The sequence below is a fragment of the Stigmatopora nigra genome, chromosome 23 (assembly GCF_051989575.1).
Source record: "Stigmatopora nigra isolate UIUO_SnigA chromosome 23, RoL_Snig_1.1, whole genome shotgun sequence".
In the NCBI taxonomy this organism is placed as follows: Eukaryota; Metazoa; Chordata; class Actinopteri; order Syngnathiformes; family Syngnathidae; genus Stigmatopora; species Stigmatopora nigra.
Genome location: NC_135530.1, coordinates 7,262,501 through 7,281,492, shown reverse-complemented (window position 1 = coordinate 7,281,492; position 18,992 = coordinate 7,262,501). Strand labels below are relative to the sequence as shown.

The window sequence follows — 18,992 nt, the reverse complement described above, 5'->3', positions numbered from 1 at the left end:
CAAACAGAACAAGATTGTTGCGCACTGTAAAAAAAAAAAAAAAAAAAAAAACTAATATTCGTTGCAAAATGGCAGTACCCTAAGTACACATGCACCAAAGACAAAAATGTGTCACAAAATGGCTGTGCACATGGCAGGAATCCAAACAGACAGTGATTTTCCTCATGTATTTTACGGAACATGTGATTGGTCTTTTTGTGTCATGCAGATGCCAGAAAATGTCTTGATGCTGAGGCGCAGCAGCTGGATTGTCCGAGGGAAGTCATTAGGAAGATCACCAGCGAGGCCTCTGGACAGCGTCCCAGTGAACGACCTCAACGCTTCATTTTCAGGTAGCGACTTGTCACACTTGTATTACACTGATGATGAACATGAAAAAACACACTGCAAATGTTTTCAGTTTGGAAAAAACTTTGGCGGTAAGTCTTCTTTGAAACGGCATGTGAAAAGCCATGCTGGCGAGAAAGCGTTTGCATTATTCCACTGCCTTGCCAAAGTATTTGGGCCCCTTTGAACTTTTCAATCTTTCGCCACATTTCAGGATTCAAATGTATGCTACAATGATTTTTTTTAGGGTGGAAACTCAACAAGTGGGACAAGATTGTGTCATCGAACGAAATTGATTGGATATTTTAAGGTTTTTGAACCAAAAAAACTGACAAGTGGCAGAAAGACAACATTCCTGAGCACACTGAGTACCAGTGTGAGCAACATTATCATTGCTTGCTATGGGCACACTGTCCGGCCTCCGAATAGACTGGTGGCTGGGTGTGCCAGTCAACCAATCACAAGCCCAGCCCCTAACGAGCGGAGTGGCGCCAGGTGGAGGCCATCGACAATCAACCAGGATATAAGGCAACCAGAAACTTGACCATGTGCCGGATCGTCTTGTCAGCTTGCTGAAAAGTACTTTCTCGTATACCCTAGTGTTCATGTTTAGATCAATGACCATTTTGTGCCCAGGAATTCGACCACGCCAAGCCCATTGACCCAAGAACGGAAAGGACAACGCCAAGCCCATTGACCCAATAACTGAAAGGACCACGCACGAAGTATACAAACCAGGACTACGGACAGGATTACGGATCAAGGATACAAGTTCCAAGACTACGCCACCGAAACAGAAACCGCCATTGTTGCAGACCAAGCGTATACCAGATAAAGCTTCTCTGAAAAGTACGACGTATGTATTGTTTCAGTTCAGGCGTTTGTGTTTTTTTAATATCCGACAGTGGTGGTTTTTGGTTTTCAGTTTTTTCCATATATGAGGCGCACTGGATTTTAAGGTGCATTGTCTATTTTGGAGAAAATTTAAGACTTTTAAGTGTGCCTTATAGTCGTGAAAATACGTTAGTCATAAATGTAATATATTGTTGCACCCCTGAATTCCGGGCAATGTATTTGCCTTTAAAAGACAGGGGGAAATAATCAGACAGGGTAGTTGTTTTTATCTTCAAGCCAACCTTTAGTGATATGCCTGAAAAGCCCCTCTGCTTTTGGCTACACCCAGCTACATGACCCCCATGCATCATCTGCATGTCTCCCACATGACCGCTGCATGTCTCCTGCGTGATACCTGCGTGATTACCACGTGATAGCTACGCGAGTCCATTTTTACATATAAACTCAAATACCCCTCTATACCCTTGCTATTTGGCTGGAGGCATCAATAATCGAAGAATGATAAACCCCCAATCCCAAAACCATTTTTTACATCACGCATGCACTCATTTATAACTTAACTCACTTTACCCTGTCACAATATGGATACAATAACGGTGGGTGTAACCATCGCCACCTGATGGGCATTGCGTATTACCGGGTGACCCGGATGTTGATGGTTTAAAAGCCTGTCTGTGGGTATCAATAAACTAGCCTCCGGTACGCATGCAAGTTGGCTCTGTCGTTTAAACGGCAAAGATATTACAATAATAATAATGTCCTCATGTGAAATTCTGATTATGAAATGACACGTTTTGTCATTGAATAGATTTCATACAACTTGACCCTTCAAAAGTATATGTAAAAGCCAAATGTTGTGTTTTTAAACTATGAATTGGGTTTGTCATCATGTTAATTATAACTATTCAAAAGATGTTTTGATAATTAAAATCTGCGTTTTTTTTTTACATATTTGCTATCAAGCAATCCAAAGTGGAAAGGAATAGCGTCCTCTTGTGGGAGGAAAAATCAAGACAGTTTTGGGTGGGGTGTTTTAACAATGAATGAATGAAAAAGAAGTTGATTATTATTATCTATTCTTGATTTTTTCGATCTTAATCCTAATCTTGAAAGGTTGAAGCAGCGCAGTGTCGTATCAATATTGAAGTGTGTGTTAGTACGTGAAGCATACAAAAATAGCGAGAGATGATACTTATGGGAACTGAAGCTTGCCATCATAATCAATAAAAGGATAGTGGAAGATTTTAAATTGAATCAAAGAGTTTATTTATTGATAATAGATAGATCGAGTGTTTAAGTATCCCACAAAGTCGCAATATATACGAGTAAGATGTAAGAGGGTGATGACGTTTAGTATTGTGGACAACAGTGACAACGTCAAAGCAATACGAATTGCGTTTTTTTTAACGCAATATCGCTACTGACGTTGGGCAAATGCATCATCCTTTTGGTAATCATATATGAGCTTTTGTAGCGTTTTTTTAAGATCCGCCCAGGCCACACTGCCCGTGGATATTAAAGTAGAGAAACGTCGACGGCTGTGCTCTCTCAATAATGTCGCCATCGAGTGTGGTAACTTTGCAGTATAGACGACGGAGCCAACTTGCATGTGTGCCGTAGGCTAGTTTAGTGACACTCATAGACAGCTTTTAACACATCAACATCCGGGTCACTCGGTTATGCGTAATGACCATCAGGTGGCGATGGTTTAGCCCACTTGTATAATCTGATGTCATTTACCGTTATAGTATCAATTTATTACATCGAGCATATTTGGCCCTTCATAGAGACCTTGGGGAAAGCATCTGAAACAACAAACCACAACCACCGTGACTCTTTTTCACAAAATGACTCGAAAAAATGTGTTCAGTTTTATTTAAAAAAATGCACGAATTCGTTGTCCTGCCATACTTTTTTTGTTGAAAATCCAGTCTGCAGTTTTGACAGCTTTGCTAAAATGGACAACAATTTAGAAGAAATACAACCATGCATGTCGTAAATTCTAATACTCTTTGGTCTAAAAAACTATTGATTTTATGCACACGAATATTCGAAATATAGAAAGAGAACATTTCTAAAATGTGGAATTTGGGCTTTGAAACATTTCTGTTAGTGGATATGGTAATGACCTCATTTTAAAGGCATACTTTTAAATATTAGGTGGACATTTTTAGAACTGTATTGTCAGGTTATCTGTTTGCAACAAAATGGAACTGTTTAAGGATGGACTAGATTTTTTTATTTAGGACTGTACCACTAGCTTCATATTCCTTCGAAATTTTCCAAAAATAAGGTAAAGATGACGTATATGAGTCATTTTTATGTATTAATATTTTCAAGTGATTGCGGACAACGTGTCATTAAGCGACATTATTTCTTCAAAAGCATGTCAGAAGTGGGATTTGAACCCACGCCTCCATTTGGAGACCAGAACACTCATTCACTTAGCATGAAAGGGATCTAACCTTGAGTCTGGCGCCTTAGACCGCTCGGCCATCCTGACATAGTGAACAACAGAAATAATATTGCTTAATGACACGAAATGTCCGGTCGACGGACAGTTACTCATGATTCGTATGGCACAAAATGGACGAGGACTTCATATTTTCAAATCATAAATGAGGTAAAAATCTGAATTTAGGTGTGCATGTGATATTTGTGGCTGCCTAAAAGTCGTGTCAGGAGTGGGATTTGAACCCACGCCTCCAATCGGAGACCAGAATGCTCATACAGTACGGATGAAAGGGGATCAAACCTTGAGTCTGGCGCCTTAGACCGCTCGGCCATCCTGACATAGTGAATGACACAAATAATATTGCTTAATGACAGGAAGTGTCCCGTCGACGGACAGTTACTCATGATTCGTATGGCACAAAATGGACGAGGAATTCATATTTTCAAATCATAAATGAAGTAAAACTCTGAATTTAGGTGTGCATGTGATATTTGTGGCTGCCTAAAAATGGTGTCAGGAGTGGGATTTGAACCCACGCCTCCATTCGGAGACCAGAACACTCATACAGTAAGGATGAAAGGGAATAACCTTGAGTCTGGTGCCTTGGACCGCTCGGCCATCCTGACATAAGAAACAATGACCGCCATCATTTTGACATGTACATCTAAATTTGGATTTTGACCTAATTTGTGAAATAAAAATACTAAATTCGCAGCCCGCGGGTCATTTTGTATCGATTTTTAATAATGCTGATATATGTGGCCATTCTCAATAGCCATTTTGGATTGGATTGGATAACTCTATTCATCCCGTATTCGGGAAATTTAATTGTGACAGTAGCAAGAAAAGGGGGAATGCAAATACGGGAGATTAAAAACGACATAGTTACAAATCAGACCAGCCCTGGGCAAACTACGGCCCACGGGCCACAGCTGGCCCGCTAGACCTTTTAATCCGGCCCACCAATATGGCGCCGTCACGCGGAAGCCAGTGGGAGTAGTTCTGTCCACTCTCATTTGTTTTTCATGTTTTACAGCTCCTCCATCTTTTTTTTTGAATTACATTTTAATATTTCTTTATACATTCATTTTTACTTTACTTTATACTTTATAAGGAATGTTGGAGTTATCAATATGATATATATGCTTGCAATAAAGAACGGAATGTTAGGTTCATCATTATTATAAATGTGACATTAATACAAGGCATTTTAATACATCTGTTGCAAAAGAAGTGCTCGCTCCAAAGTGAACCAAAATACCTTTGGAGGTCACTTCTCCTTCACACCTGGACTTCTGGATACTATGGTTCACAGCAAGAGAAAGGTACATTGTTTTGGGAAGCATCGAACTTTGAAGACGGTTAACAACAAGCTCTTGGGAACTGTGGATTTGTTTTGGGAAACATGGCTTCTCAAGACGGTCTGCATAAATTTTCTCTCGGGAAGATTTGACAGACCTACAATAGTTTTAAGAACTGAGACTAATTGTTATGAGACTCTGAATAATGTTTAGACTTCTGTTATGCATGTTGTTTAAATCTTATGAATATATTAGCAAAAGGGACCGGAGGCGCATGTTGATCGATTCTCTCTTGCAAGAATAAAGGATATGATCTCAGATGCCTCCGTTATTGAAAGGTGAACTTGGGAATACTTATTGGTGCACCTATCAATAAGAAAATTGTAATTCATTAAAAAGCATCAGGTTTTCATCAAGATCATTTTTCCCTTTTTCAATTTGAATAATTTGACGTTTTACATTTACAAAACAGGCACATTAATTTCCTTATGATATTGACCCTAATAATGTACTTTTGATTCATTCAGTATCTCAGAAATACCACTTGTGATGATTTTTCTTAAAATTTTCTCTTCAAAGTAATACATTTGTACTGCCTATTAAAACCATGAATACGGAAGTGAAAATTGTAAATTGTGGCAGCTTATACGCGAGAAATTGTAAAATTCCAAAATTTCAAGGCCATTTTTATGGAGCGGCTTATACACTCTGGCGGATTATGTGCCAGTAAATACGGTACGCACATGTGTTAGTGTTGTACCCGTGATTTTGTTCCACGGGGTGGTAGTAGTGTTTCGCCTTTAAAAGACGGGTGAAATAATCAGACAGGCTCTTTGTTGTATTTCCAAAACCAACTTTTAGTTATATCAAAGCAATTCACACAAAACATAATATACAATAACACTCAAATATATACATAGTAACATATTAACAACCCGTTATAATCCAAAGCAATGTACTTGCTGCATAAACGATTATAACTTATGAATATTGTAACTTGTTACCTTTTGTTCCGGCCGTCTTATACTGCATACTTTTATGCTACTGTTATAACGGCGGCCGAAAGTAGCCTGCTGTAGACAATGCACCCGAGACGCGCACATTCGCGCACACACATAAAAAAAAGTAAACAACCCACGGTCGAAGGTAGCTCGCTTTAAACAATACCCGAGACTCGCACATTTACTCGCACACATGAAAAAGTAAATAACCAGCGGCCGAAGGTAGCTTGCTGTAAACAATACCCGAGACTCGCACATTTACGCGCACACATAAAGAAGTAAACAAGCATCACTAAGCATTACTTTCTTTCTGACATGCTACTATTGCCTCTTGCACATCTCACACTCAATCGTTATTCAAAACAAAGCAACATACCTTTAAAAGACGGGTGAAATAATCAGACAGGTCCGTTGTTGTATTTTCAAACCAACTTGGAGAAATGTCTGAATAGCCCGTTATTATACCCTACCAAGGTCTATGACCATTGGTTAATCATTACGTCATCGCCCCGTGTTTAACGCATGCTAGCGGCATGAGTCCCTTTTTAACTTAACACCTGCACTCATGTCTAACATCAACTACTTCACCCTGTCACACTAGGTCTGAAGTTCCAGATCCCCATACTTACCAACCGTGCACAAAGGAAAAACGAGGCATGAAACTGTTGTTATATTTTAAAGCAACCGCGCGGCTGGGGAAGGTGGGAGGCGCGAGTCTAACGGACACGTGCTCGGCTCTGCGGACCTTCTCTCCCTTCCATGTTCCAAGTCGCGCTTTTATTAAGTTTCAGCATTGATGTCATGAAAAAGGTACAACAGTCACTGAGACATGTTAAAGACATCATTATGATTGTTGTTCTTTGTCATAGGGAATTTGGATGTCACGAATCCTTGCATATAATCTTTCAATCCGTGTCACGGTTAAATGTCATAGGGACCTTCAATCAATATTACAATCATCAGTGTCACCACCATCATAAGTGTCGCTGAGTGTCACTGTTTGGCTGCAGATTTGTCATAGAGCCAATAGGAAATATGTATGTCCTTTGAAATGCACTTGTTATTGTTTTACGCAACTTCACAACATGCCACCTTGGCTCAAATATAAGACAATGTCATTTTGCATTGAAATAAGACTGAAAAAGTCTCGGTCGGCTTACATTTGGGGTGTAGACATGATGCCCATTCACAAGGCTAGATGGCAGCAGATACCCTTATGGTTAATTGAATTGAATGCCTCAAGTGCTTACTCCAAACAACAAATAAACTGGGCTTGGTGTCCAAAGTAGGTCACAGAAAGCTACCCAAATAAACCATGATACCGCAACATAAACATACCAGTCGATGACATCCTGAAAAAGTTTTTCCTTCAGAGACTTGATGCTTTCTTCAGGTTTGGAGTAAGAATCCGATGACAAGCTGGAAGGTTTTCTTGCCCATCTTATGATTCCTACAGTTCCAGTCAAGAAAAGTTCAAGATTGTTTCATAACCATTTTCAAAACCAATTTATGATTTCATTCTCCCCCCACAAGATGCTCCATGCAATAAGCGCTTGACTACACACCACCGCATCTCACCTCATCTTCTTCCGATCATCGTCTCTCTCCCCCAGCCAGTTAATCCAGCCCGAAGATCACAGAGCGTTCCGGGCCCAGCCGGGAGACATATTGTCCCTAGAGTGGCCAGGGTCGAGGCCACGGCGTCGACCCTGGGAGGCATCCGGGAGAAATCCTAATCATTAGGTATTCTCCTGGATGGCACAGGACCTAATGCAATGCCTGTGCCGGCTCACCGTGCTCCTTAGGATGCGGAGGAGCAGTGGCTATAGGCCGAGCCCCATCCCCTATGACCGAGCATCATAAAAGGCCTCAACGGGACTGCTTCAGCATGACGGCATCCCCTACAGATAGTTTGCCGCCAGCAACTATTACGACATCTCATGGATGTTCATCTTCTTTTGACGTGCTGAATGATAATTGGCTTCCTTCTTCAACATATCTGGCAACATTTTATTGAAGCTATCCTTCTGATAATCTACATTCACGTAGTTGTAGAAGTGATAAAGCAAAAGAATAACAAGCGGCAATAAAGTCGAGTCCTTCAACGATTGTTTGTCCGCAGAAGAACCCCCGCCTCCATAGTATTCCGTCTTATCGGATCTCACTTTTCCAATAATAAGAGATGGAATGTTTGGACTGGTTATATGAAAATAGAACTTAAAAATGGGAAGATTAGATTAATACCTTATATGAAAATAAACCAACCATAACTATGTTTGGTATAACATTGTATTTTTAATTAACAATCATTCATATGTTAACCAGGTGTTTGATTTAAGTGGTTATCCCTGATCACCAGATTCCATTTTATATTATTTAGTGATTCCAAATGTCATTGAAAGAAGAGAAGGATTGAAGAGCTTTCAAATAACGTGTATCATCTATATGTAGGTTCTTAGCTATCTTTTGGTTTGTTGACTGAATGTAGAATTTGCGTTTTTTTACAGAACTAATTCAGTTACCAAAGCAGGGGGCCCAATCTCGAGGCTAACAAGGCCACAAATAAACATAATAAAAAGACAAAAGGAGATGGAATGGATGCTCTGTTCTTGGATGTTTTGATGACCAAGCTAAGTTTACACCTTTTTGTTCTCAACTCATCTCCATGGAACAGGACATGACTTGAGTTACTCCCACTTGTTCATCTGCATTTAGTCTTGAAAGTGGATGTGCCTTGAGGACAGGGTCTTCCCTCTCTGCAACCCGGAAGCCACTGAAGGGTGGAAGGAGAGGCAGCCCAGACTGGTCTGTATTGTTCAAATGTTCTGTCTGTGTGTGTTTTAATTTGTGGTATTGTTAAATGTTTTTTGAAGTCAAGACATCACTAAGGTCAGGAAACAATTGGGTTTTGGTGAAGCCATAAAAAGAGCCTAATGTGACCTTTTTGGGGGGGTCTATTCCTTGAAAAGATTGAGGAATGTAAGCTTATAGGAACTGGCACATTTATTGGTCAATTCTCAAAAAACAAAGAATATGACAGGAACATCAGTGCATTTGTAAAATTCACGATTTGTCATAAATTGCTTATTGCTAAACAAGCTACAGGGCTTTCCAAGCCCCAAAACTGGAAGTAACCTTCCGGGCAACATAATACCTTTACAAAAACTAAGAAAAAATGTGTGAAACATCAACAGGAATACTTTCAGAAATATTTTTAGAAACCAACAAAATGGACAGTGAAGTGAAACGTGCTGTTGATCAGACGTCAAATGAAATCAAATGTTCAAGTTTTGTGTGTCAGGCCCAAAACAAATCCAGGGGCCGAGTCACCCCCACCAAAGAGAGGCTAGCCTACCCTTCGATACATTTTTATTTACTGAATAAATTTAACAAAATGTTTTGTATTGCTTTTTTGCCCCTTGTGAACACTAATAATGCTCTGTTTTATTACCATTTCAGCATTCCTGTTATGTTATGGGGGAGGGGTTCTTTAACTTGGATTGATCAAGAAAACATGATTCGGAATATCAAATCACTGCACAAACAACTGCGACGAGAGCCCAGACGACTTTTGATCAAAACTAGAAAGTCTTTAAATACCGCAAGACGTGCTGAGCTGCCTTTTCTCTCGCATTTTCCAGTGAGGCTTCTTCGGTGGCTCCGGACCAGATCACCAGCAGCCCTGGGAAGATAGCGCCTACGTCTGGGATACGAACTTTGTAGGTGAAGTTTAAGTATCCTTCGCAGCAAGAATGGGTGAAGTTGAACTCAAAGTGCGGTGCACCGATTCCAGTCGCAGCGCAAACATTCTCCAGGTTAGAGAAAGCAGAGGCTACAGCGCAGGGTTGCGGATTCGGACCCGCGGCTCGGAGATTTTAGCCCGATCGAGCCGAGGCGGTCGCAGGGGTTGTTGTGGGCCTGACCGCTGCGACTTGTACAAGCGAGAAAGCCTTTTATGTGCTTTCATTTGGGGGTCACAGTTGACTGAAATGTTGAAGCCATACTGCTTCCCAAAGGCTAGAAAGCAAGAAAAAAAGTGTCCATTAAAAAGCCAATTTGAAGATTAAGAGGAGAATAGAAATGTTCCCGATATATAAAAGCAACATCATATCAGTTGGTCAGTTCTACAGTGGTAGCGTTCCATAGACCAGGGGTGTCCAAACTACGGCCTGCGGGCCATGCAGGCCTGCTTATTGTTATGATTAGCCTCGGGTGTGCAACCCAGGAGAAAATATCGTGACAAAAAGCATAACTGGAAGAAGGAAAACGAGGGACATAACAAAGAGAGAAAAGACTACTACAACGACACACACAAACACGAGGTTGCAATACACAGCGCGGTTGTTGATGACAAAAACCAACAATTGAGTCACACAAGGGAAGGAGAGCCAGAAAGAACAAAGCAGGTGAAAACATTTTTAGTAGGAAGGCCGACATTGAATTGTTTCAGTCTCATTGCCAGTCAAAATGCATTGGATGTCTATGACCGTCAATGACAAGTTAATACTTCAAAATAAACATAATGAAGGACCATCTCGGGCCATGGAGGCAACAGTGGGAGAGGCCCGGAGTCCGGAGACGGGGAGTGGGCCAATGAACTGAACCAGTTCTTTAACAGATTCAGCCCTGCCCCTCCTCCCCTGACCCCCCAGACCAGAAGCAACTCTACCCCCTCGTTCTCCTCTTCTTCCCCCTCTTCCACCGGTCTCTGCATCACTGTCGATCAGGTGACAAAACAACTAAAGAAGATCGAGGCAAGGAAGGCTACCAGTCCGGACGGCCTCAGCTCCAGACTACTGAGAGAGTGTGCGGATCAGCTTGGCACAGTGATTCTGCATATTTTCAACCTCAGCCTCAGTCTGCAGAAGGTCCCCACCTTGTGGAAAACTTCCTGCGTGGTCCCAGTCCCAAAGACTGCGAACCCCAGGGAGCCAAACCACTTCAGGCCGGTAGCACTAACCTCTCACCTGATCAAGACACTGGAGAGGATCATCCTCAACCACCTGAGCCCCCTGATGAATGCAGAGCTGGACCCTCTGCAGTTCGCCTATCGTCCAGGCATTGGTGTGGAAGATGCTACCACCTACCTGATGCACAGGTCTCTTTCACACCTGGAGAACTCGGGAAGCACGGTTAGAATGATGTTTTTTGACCTCTCCAGTGCATTCAACACCATTCAGCCGGTCCTTCTGAGAGGGAAACTGGAGGTGGCTGGAGTAAGGAACCACCTAGCTGCATGGATCATCGACTTCCTCACCAACAGACCACAATATGTGAGACTCCAGGACTGTACGTCTGATGTGGTAACTTGCAGCACGGGGGCCCCACAAGGCACAGTGCTTTCCCCACTCCTCTTCTCCCTCTACACGTCAGACTTTAAACATAATACAGACACCTGCCACCTCCAGAAATTCTCCGATGACACCGCCATTGTTGGACGAGTGACTGACGGGAACGACCTGGAGTACAGGGGAGTCATCACAGCCTTTGTCGACTGGTGTAGGCAAAACCACCTGCACATCAACACCAGTAAGACAAAGGAAATGGTCGTTGACTTTCGGAGGACACCTCAACAGACCACTCAGGTGAACATCCAGGGTAAAGACATTGAAATCGTGGACAACTTGAAGTATCTGGGTGTTCACCTCAACAGTAGACTAGACTGGTCCGCAAACATAGATGCCCTGTACAGAAGGGGCCAGAGCCGCCTCTACCTGTTGAGGAGCCTACGGTCCTTTGGTGTGTGCAGGTCACTGTTGAGGACCTTCTATGACACTGTGGTGGCATCTACTGTGTTTTATGCAGTGGTCTGTTGGGGAAGTGGGAGCACGGAGAGGGACAGGAACAGGCTGAACAAGCTGATCAGGAGGGCCAGCTCTGTTCTGGGCTGTCCTTTGGACTCTGTGGAGGAAGTGGGAGAGCGGAGGATGCTGACCAGGATGAGGTCCATCATGGACAGCACCTCCCACCCCCTGCACGAGTCGGTGGAGTCCCTTCGAAGCTCCTTTAGCAGTAGACTGCGGTACCCTCACTGCAGGAAGGAGCGCTTCCGCAGATCCTTCCTCCCATCAGCCGTTAGGCTCTTTAACTTAAAAAAGGCTGTGGGTTAGGACCTCCTGAATTCGGATACAGTGTCGATGTGCTTCTATATATATGTATGTGTATGTATATATATATCTCACCAACACAGTTACCTATTTATATATTTATTCATGTATTTATTTATCAACTTACTATTAAGTACCTATTTGTGTATAATGCCTTTCCTATTCCTGCATCCTCACCCTCTTCCTATTGCAACAAAGAAATTTCCCGATTACGGGATGAATAAAGTTATCCAATCCAATCCAATCCAAAACATGTTTTTAACCTCATTACGATCCTCTTTAATAAATGACAACGGAAAGATATGGAGTTGGCCCTGATTTCCTTGGATTTTTATGAAAGCAGCCCTCACAGAAAAAGTTGGGACATACTCTTCTACAGTGTCTGTCAACTTCCAACCACGATTGGATGCCCACTAACTGTAATTGACCCACCTTCCGCTAGCACCCTCTTCGCCATAGAAGCATCATGGTGAGATGTGAAGTCGACAATAGCCAACAAAGTCTCTCGTTGGTTTGGACCCGTCAGATAAAGCCTCTCAACACCTTCAGTCATTCTGCGTAGCACCTGGCAGATAGAAACAAAAAAGCAGTTTGTGTTAAATTTAACGTATTCTTAATTTGACCTGCAAACAGTGTGCCTTTTGTTAACATGAAGGAAATTGTTTGGTCACCCGACCTTTTTTCATGACTGTGATGTAGCGACGAAGAGCTAAAAACGGATCTCAGGTGACTCTAACGGAAGATGAGTGCCAGTTTTTGTCGGACGAGACGAAAAGGTGACAGAGTTTCTGTCAAATGTTCTTGATCCGTGACATTTCCCTATTGCTCTGCCTGCACCCCAAATGCATTTTTTTCTGTCGCCTACCACAAATCTGCACCTGAAAGTTTGCCACACCAATATTTATTCACAACTAAATTGTAAAAAGTGAGTTTAAGATATCAGACATACAATTTCCTTCAGAAAGTCTGTTATCATTTGAATATTTTTGACTTTTCTTTGTGTAAGGCGGGTTCAAATCCTGGTTGGTCCATCTGTGTGGAGTTTGCATGTTCTACCCCGGTCTATGTGGGTTTCCCTTGGGTACTACGGTTTCCTCCTACATTCCAAAAACATGCATGTTAGGCTGATTGGACACTCTAAATTGCCGCTGGGTATGAGTGTGCATGGTTGTCCATCTCACTGCCTCTGGACCGGAGTATTATGCGGTGGGAAATTGGGAATTGTGGCCAGCACACGGGAGGGGAGGAGCCATTTGGGGGTGTGGCTTATACTTCTTTTCATTCAGAGTCAAATGAAAATGAAGAATGCTGCCAAAAATAACTCTGCATATAAACTATATTCCCATCCATGAGTCAAATTTAAAGTATAAAAAAAACAAGGACTGTCGGAGTAAAATGAGTTTAAAAAAAAAACTGAGCAGCTGGATTACCTTAAGAAGCTGATCTTCTTGGACGATCATTGGCAACTCAGTGAACCAAAGCTGTCTTTTCTCTGTGCTATGGTACACAACTATGTACACACCGGGCTCCAGCATGTGACCGTGTAGCTGGAGTATTGCTGCTTGAGCAATCTCCGCTGAGCCGTATTTGGCATAGGCAAAACCGCGGTTGTGCCCACTGAAGTTCATCATCAGTCGAAACTCCCACAGTGGCCCCACCGAACTGAAAAGGGGAATCAGTTTGTCTTCGTAGGTGTCTCGAGGAATACGGCCGATAAAAACTTCACAGTTGGATCCTGGTGCCGGACCGTGCCACACTTTCATAGAAATGAAGAAAAAAAAAGTAGGCAAAGGTTTGACATGGTAATTTATCATTTTGACATCTGAGTTGTATGCCCTGTGAAAATCGAGAATTCATTTTCTCACCACTTGGTGGTCCCCCATATTTGCGCTGTCCATTTACTTGTGTCAGCCTTATGTTGGTTTTTTGAGGCCACTTTTCCAGTGTATCCAAATCCAGATCAGACCACCGGTGTGGAGATTGCATGTTCTTCATTGTGCCTGTGTGCGTTCCAAAAGATGCAAGGTAGACTGATTGCACAATCTAAATTGTCCCCAGGTATGAGTTTGAGTGTGAAATGATGTCTGTCTGCCTAAAGTCAGCTGGGATAGGCTCCAGCACCCTCTGCAACCCTAATCAGGATAAAGTGGTTCAGAAAATGAATGAATGAACACATCTCTTTTAAGTGTGCAATGCTGTCCTGAGGTAATTGTTTTTGTTGGTTCATAGTTTGTTTTAGTCCAATCCAACGTTCTATGAATTAAGATTTTTTTTTTACTGGACAAAGAGAAGAACTTAAACTACTCTTTGCTCTTCATTTTATATTATGGGAGTCAATGTCAATGTATTGTCTGGTAGGCCTCATTTATGGAGAAGTGGGCTTTGTAAAGTGAAATGTGTCCAGTCATTCAGTCAAAAATGACAATGTCAGACATGACAAGTTGTTACTCTTAAACGTGAGTGAAACGTGTGCAAAAGTGTAGCTGACAAACACTAATGATCTCCGTTTCAACAATTTGTCATGGCAAAATGGCGGAGCATCAAAACCTGATCTGATATTGTCCAAGTACTTCAAAACTTGTACATCTCCTTAATACAAGAGGAGGAGGTAACAAATGTATTCCTGGACAAGTGGTTCAACAAACAGGACTTGTGTGGTATCAAGTAAAAAAAAAGAGACTCTGACACTGTGCATCGGCGTCATGGAGATCAGCTGCGTGCCAGAGCTCAACCTGCAATGACTAAAATAGACACTGAGAGGTCTGAACCTGATGCACACTCTGAACATAATGAAGTGAACAGACCCAAGTTGAAGAATAGGACATATTTTACTCATTATTTTATTGTAGCTGTTTCATTTTGATATTACTACTGTAGGATTAAACTCTGGATCTTAACTCAATCACAATATGAACAAAAGGCTCTGTCTGAGATTCTTCTTTTGAGGTTGGACTCATGCTGATGCGGAGACAGATCAGGTCTGGATGATGTGGATTCCAGGATGGAGAGTGTGAAGTCCGGAGAGGACACCCCTCTCGGCAGTCGTGGACCAGTCCGCATCATTGTCAATCAGCGAATGAATATGCATTTGTGTAATACTATAATTGGGCAAATGAGAGTCTGGGTGATGTCTTTCTCATCCTCCGCTTGGGACAGCGACTCTCAGAGGGTTATTCTTTGGGAGGGAGACCCGGAGCTCTGTATGGATCAATTTGTCAGGAATAAATCATCTGTGGATTAACTCGCCCGCTCAACCCTGGTTTGTCTCCTCCGATGCTGAACACGCTCCGTTGTTAGACGGGATAAGACAGAGTTAAGGAAATGGAGTCAGGTGCTAAAATGATTAGTCTAACACAGTGTATCAATCGGTTCCGTATGACCCGCCTTTACTGAGACGCTCAGACCATGCATGAAAAAACAAGCAGATATCTTCAATAACTAAGTAAATGATACACACTGCTGTTCATTCTGTTGTTTGCATACTTGTTTTTTTGTAAAAACAAAACTAAAACTAAAACACAAATACTTTGTTAAGAAGAAAACGGGTTATTTTGAATAAAATACTGCTTTAAATTTAAATGATGTGGTGTATTCCAACCTATTAGGGATAAATTTGTTTAGTCCACCTGTTGCACGGTGGTGCATGCGTACTTTGGTGTCTGCAAAGTTGTGCTCTTGGTTCCAAGTAAAAGACGTTAACATTGACTGTGTCCTGGTTCTCTTCTTCAATACAGTAGAGGCATTAAGCAGGCTCAAATGTTGAAGACTTTTAAACCGAACTGTGCTCTTTGGCTTCGTGGGGGCACAAATGAATTTAGGCTTCAAAAGTTAGCTAAACTGCACGAAGACGAGATTAGTTTAGCCATTGAGTGGCCGAAAAGCCTAAATGGCGCACCCACGTTGTTACAAGCTTTATAACCAAAATACTCTTCAAACACCCATATTGGAATACTCCAACGACAATAAAAGGGATTATTCATAAAAATCAAGCTATATAATTGCGAAAACGTGACGCTAATGGGGCAGGTTCGCTACATACCAAAAGCACGAAAATCCCATCGAACTTGATTAAAAGTCAAACCAATCGTGTCTAAAAAACACCTAAAAGGTCGGTCGGAGTGTGATGAAAGTGTGGTAGACATTGAAAGTGACAAATTGAGCCACATGAGCTCTTAACCAAAGTCCCAAGCCAGTGCAAGAAAAAAACCATGGCGGCGTTATAGATGAGATTCAAGTGGTGAATTAAAACACATGCCAATACTCACCTGCGCTTTTGCGTAGCACAATTCATACATTTTCTGGTGTATCGCGTTTCTTTCCATCTTTTCAAAATGATAATCACGGTTCGAGCAAGTGTACCCGAGATGGCCAAAATGGGCGGGGCCAGAAGTCACTCCGTGCCCGGAGAAATTCTTTTTCCATAATTTTTTTTAAGAAAAGAGGACTATCCTTTTTTTTGTTAAATGTGGAAAAGCATATGGGGTGACTAAACGTACAAAACAAGGACCTCTCTACTTAAAATTTACAATTTTTTCTAAATTCTTGATTTACAAAATTGAAATACTACATGTTGAAGGAAGCATTCATTGATTAAGTTCAACTTTCAAAGATCGTCTGACCGGGTGAAGATGGTCAAATCACGTTCAACCTCACTTTAAATTTCACTTTGGTTGGTGCAGAAAATGAGATGAGATGTCATCACTTACACTTAAATGTATTGTAACAATATATTTAAGTGTAAGTGATGACATCTCATCTCATTTTCTGCACCAACCAAAGTGAAATTTAAAGTGAGGTTGAACGTGATTTGACCATCTTCACCCGGTCAGACGATCTTTGATAGTCAAACATACGGCCCGCGGGCCGGATCCAGCCCGTCTGGTGGTTTGGGACGGCCCGGGGAAGAAAGCTGCATTGTATAAAAAAAAAATGAATTTTGTTTAAAATTTGTAGTTCTTGTATTATCCGCTAGGGGCGCAGTGTCTTCGTATATGCAGACATAAATTGACATTTATTTGTTCTTATGTTATTCTCTTGTTCATAATGTAAAAGGAAAATTATTTTAATAAACATTTTGATAATTTGCATTCTTTGCACTAATTATTAGTATTCGTGACTAATACGAAGGAAAAAAGTGGGTTGCCCCGCTTGATCTCAAATTAAGCTGTATTCCCACAATTGCTTCTTCTTGGCTGTCCAAGAAACCTAAAAGATCTCAAAGCCCCACTACAAAATCAAGTTAATTATAAGGCTATTAATAATATTCAAATGAACTTTGGACTGCGAGAGCGAGAGCTTTAAACTGGAGTCAGATCTACAAGTTGTCTTTTCCCTTATGAATATAAAGAGAATTCCCCATTGAAGCTTTATTCAAGTCTTATCCTTGTTTTTGTCACTTGACTCCCAAAATCCTTCAGAGCAAAAATAAGAACACTAATTTCAGGTTATTTAGAGCAGTGTTTCCCAACCACTGTGCCGCGGCACACTGGTGTGCCGTGAGCAATGGTCAGGTGTGCCGTGGGAAATTGCAAGAAGTCATACAATGTGATATTGAGAGAGAAAAATTTATATGAATATAAGATTATAAAGGAACTATTACAAGAATCAAATCAAAATATGATGGACGTTAAATTGTAGATTATACTATTATTTGATTCAAGTTGTCAAACAGTAATTTGTTTGCTCTTTCTCTAAGTCGAAACGGAAGTTGTCTGGTTTCTAGGACATCAACTTTTGCCGACGTAAAGTCTGTGTGAGAACAATTTTTTTTTGCGGAATATTAGGAGATTGAAGTAATATTTAGAGAAAAATCATAAAATGATGCGATCAATAACTTTACTTGGTTATTTGCATCACTCAAACCGGAAGTTGTTCAGGGTCCACAGGCCAAATTTCCGTGACATTAGGTCATTGTGAAAAATTTGATTTTGGAATAATTTTGGATGCGATTTCTGCTGATAAAACTTCGATGAGAATAACTATTTTAAATATAGGCGACAAAGATTTTCAGATGGTGGTGTCCCTTGAGATTTTTTTCAATGCAAAAAGTGTGCCTCGGCTCAAAAAAGGTTGGGATACACTGATTTAGAGCAATCAACTCAACATGGGTAACCGATAGGTTCATCAATAATTACACTTCAATATATATTAATAAAACAATGCAAGCAGATATCTGACTGATTTATTGACATTTAATTAAATTTGCATCTCTGATGATCTACTTGCAAGTGAGAATACAATCCGACATCGTCTCCAACACAAATAATTTTCCCGTGCGGTCATTTACGACAATAAGCGAGTAATCACAAAGGTTGCTTGGATAGCCATCATGGTGGATAAGCATCTTCTTAAGCCTCCTTCCAGGTCTGCATTCTTTGGGTAGAAGTCCAGTAAACAGTCCTTGGAAGGAGGAGTCGGTGACTTGCTACGATCCCGAGGGCTCTTCAGACAAATTGAAGAAGCTTCCATACAAAAATGATTAAATGCACACAATAGGATTACAGAATTAATCCAACCGTAACGCAGACAGACACAAACATGCATCGTAAAGTCCAGCCGGCAAGATACTTTTTTAAATGTCCAAAAGCACATGGTGCAGTGATGTTTATAAATACACAAATATAAAGTGAATTTCCCCGCTTGTAGCACAAGCTATGTTGATTCAAAGGTTGCGTGAGGAAGTGGAGAGACCCGCTGAAGTCGTCTTTGTCGCCATTGTCGAGTGCTGTGGCAGACACATTGGTCGCCGGACGTCAAAAATGACACATCTACCAGGAAAGCAGCCATTTATCAGTTGAACGGTGAAGGTAACTACATCCCAAAACATGCAACACAGTTGATGGTTTTCCTTCCCGCGGTGACGATTGATATCGTGCTAGACCAAGAGACTGCCCTTGAAGTTGATCATTGATAATTGTACTTGCTCTGCTGACCACACTTGGACTAC

At 41.4% G+C, this 18,992-nt stretch overlaps 1 protein-coding gene, 2 long non-coding RNA genes and 3 other non-coding genes across 7 annotated transcripts in view; all 6 read right to left on the bottom strand.

The window, feature by feature from the left end:
* Nucleotides 1-3,569: 3,569 nt before the first annotated feature.
* On the bottom strand, nt 3,570-3,685 carry trnal-caa (transfer RNA leucine (anticodon CAA)). The gene is made up of 2 exons: nt 3,648-3,685; nt 3,570-3,615 (listed from the first exon to the last, which is right to left on the bottom strand). It is a non-coding gene; the product is annotated as a tRNA-Leu (tRNA).
* Nucleotides 3,686-3,858: 173 nt separating this feature from the next.
* Nucleotides 3,859-3,975, bottom strand: trnal-caa (transfer RNA leucine (anticodon CAA)). The gene is made up of 2 exons: nt 3,938-3,975; nt 3,859-3,904 (listed from the first exon to the last, which is right to left on the bottom strand). It is a non-coding gene; the product is annotated as a tRNA-Leu (tRNA).
* Nucleotides 3,976-4,148: 173 nt separating this feature from the next.
* trnal-caa (transfer RNA leucine (anticodon CAA)) lies at nt 4,149-4,263 on the bottom strand. Its single transcript has 2 exons — nt 4,226-4,263; nt 4,149-4,194 (listed from the first exon to the last, which is right to left on the bottom strand). It is a non-coding gene; the product is annotated as a tRNA-Leu (tRNA).
* Nucleotides 4,264-5,106: 843 nt separating this feature from the next.
* Nucleotides 5,107-7,734, bottom strand: LOC144181601 (uncharacterized). The gene is made up of 3 exons (XR_013324711.1): nt 7,518-7,734; nt 6,569-7,389; nt 5,107-5,304 (listed from the first exon to the last, which is right to left on the bottom strand). It is a non-coding gene; the product is annotated as an uncharacterized LOC144181601 (long non-coding RNA).
* Nucleotides 7,735-8,954: 1,220 nt separating this feature from the next.
* Nucleotides 8,955-16,649, bottom strand: LOC144181544 (dead end protein 1-like). The gene is made up of 5 exons (XM_077710096.1): nt 16,312-16,649; nt 13,912-14,046; nt 13,477-13,802; nt 12,479-12,611; nt 8,955-9,956 (listed from the first exon to the last, which is right to left on the bottom strand). The coding sequence occupies exons 2-5, from the start codon at nt 14,039-14,041 to the stop codon at nt 9,772-9,774; spliced, it is 774 nt and encodes a 257-aa protein (XP_077566222.1). The 5' UTR covers nt 14,042-14,046; nt 16,312-16,649; the 3' UTR covers nt 8,955-9,771.
* A 1,564-nt stretch (nt 16,650-18,213) lies between these two features.
* The window catches only part of LOC144181123 (uncharacterized), a 28,307-nt gene continuing 27,528 nt past the window's right edge, over nt 18,214-18,992 (bottom strand). For both annotated transcript variants that reach the window (XR_013324614.1, XR_013324615.1), the window contains exon 8: nt 18,214-18,992. This exon is cut by the window's right edge and continues 257 nt beyond it. This is a non-coding gene — a long non-coding RNA (uncharacterized LOC144181123).

Coding starts and splice junctions, on each gene's coding strand:
- LOC144181544 (XM_077710096.1), bottom strand. CDS start 14,041: ATGAAGAACATGCAATCTCCACACCGGTGGTCTGATCTGGATTTGGAT. Junction 13,803..13,911: donor ATATGGGGGACCACCAAGTG/GTGAGAAAATGA, acceptor TTTCTATGAAAG/TGTGGCACGGTCCGGCACCA. Junction 9,957..12,478: donor GAAGAGGGTGCTAGCGGAAG/GTGGGTCAATTA, acceptor CTTGCTTTCTAG/CCTTTGGGAAGCAGTATGGC.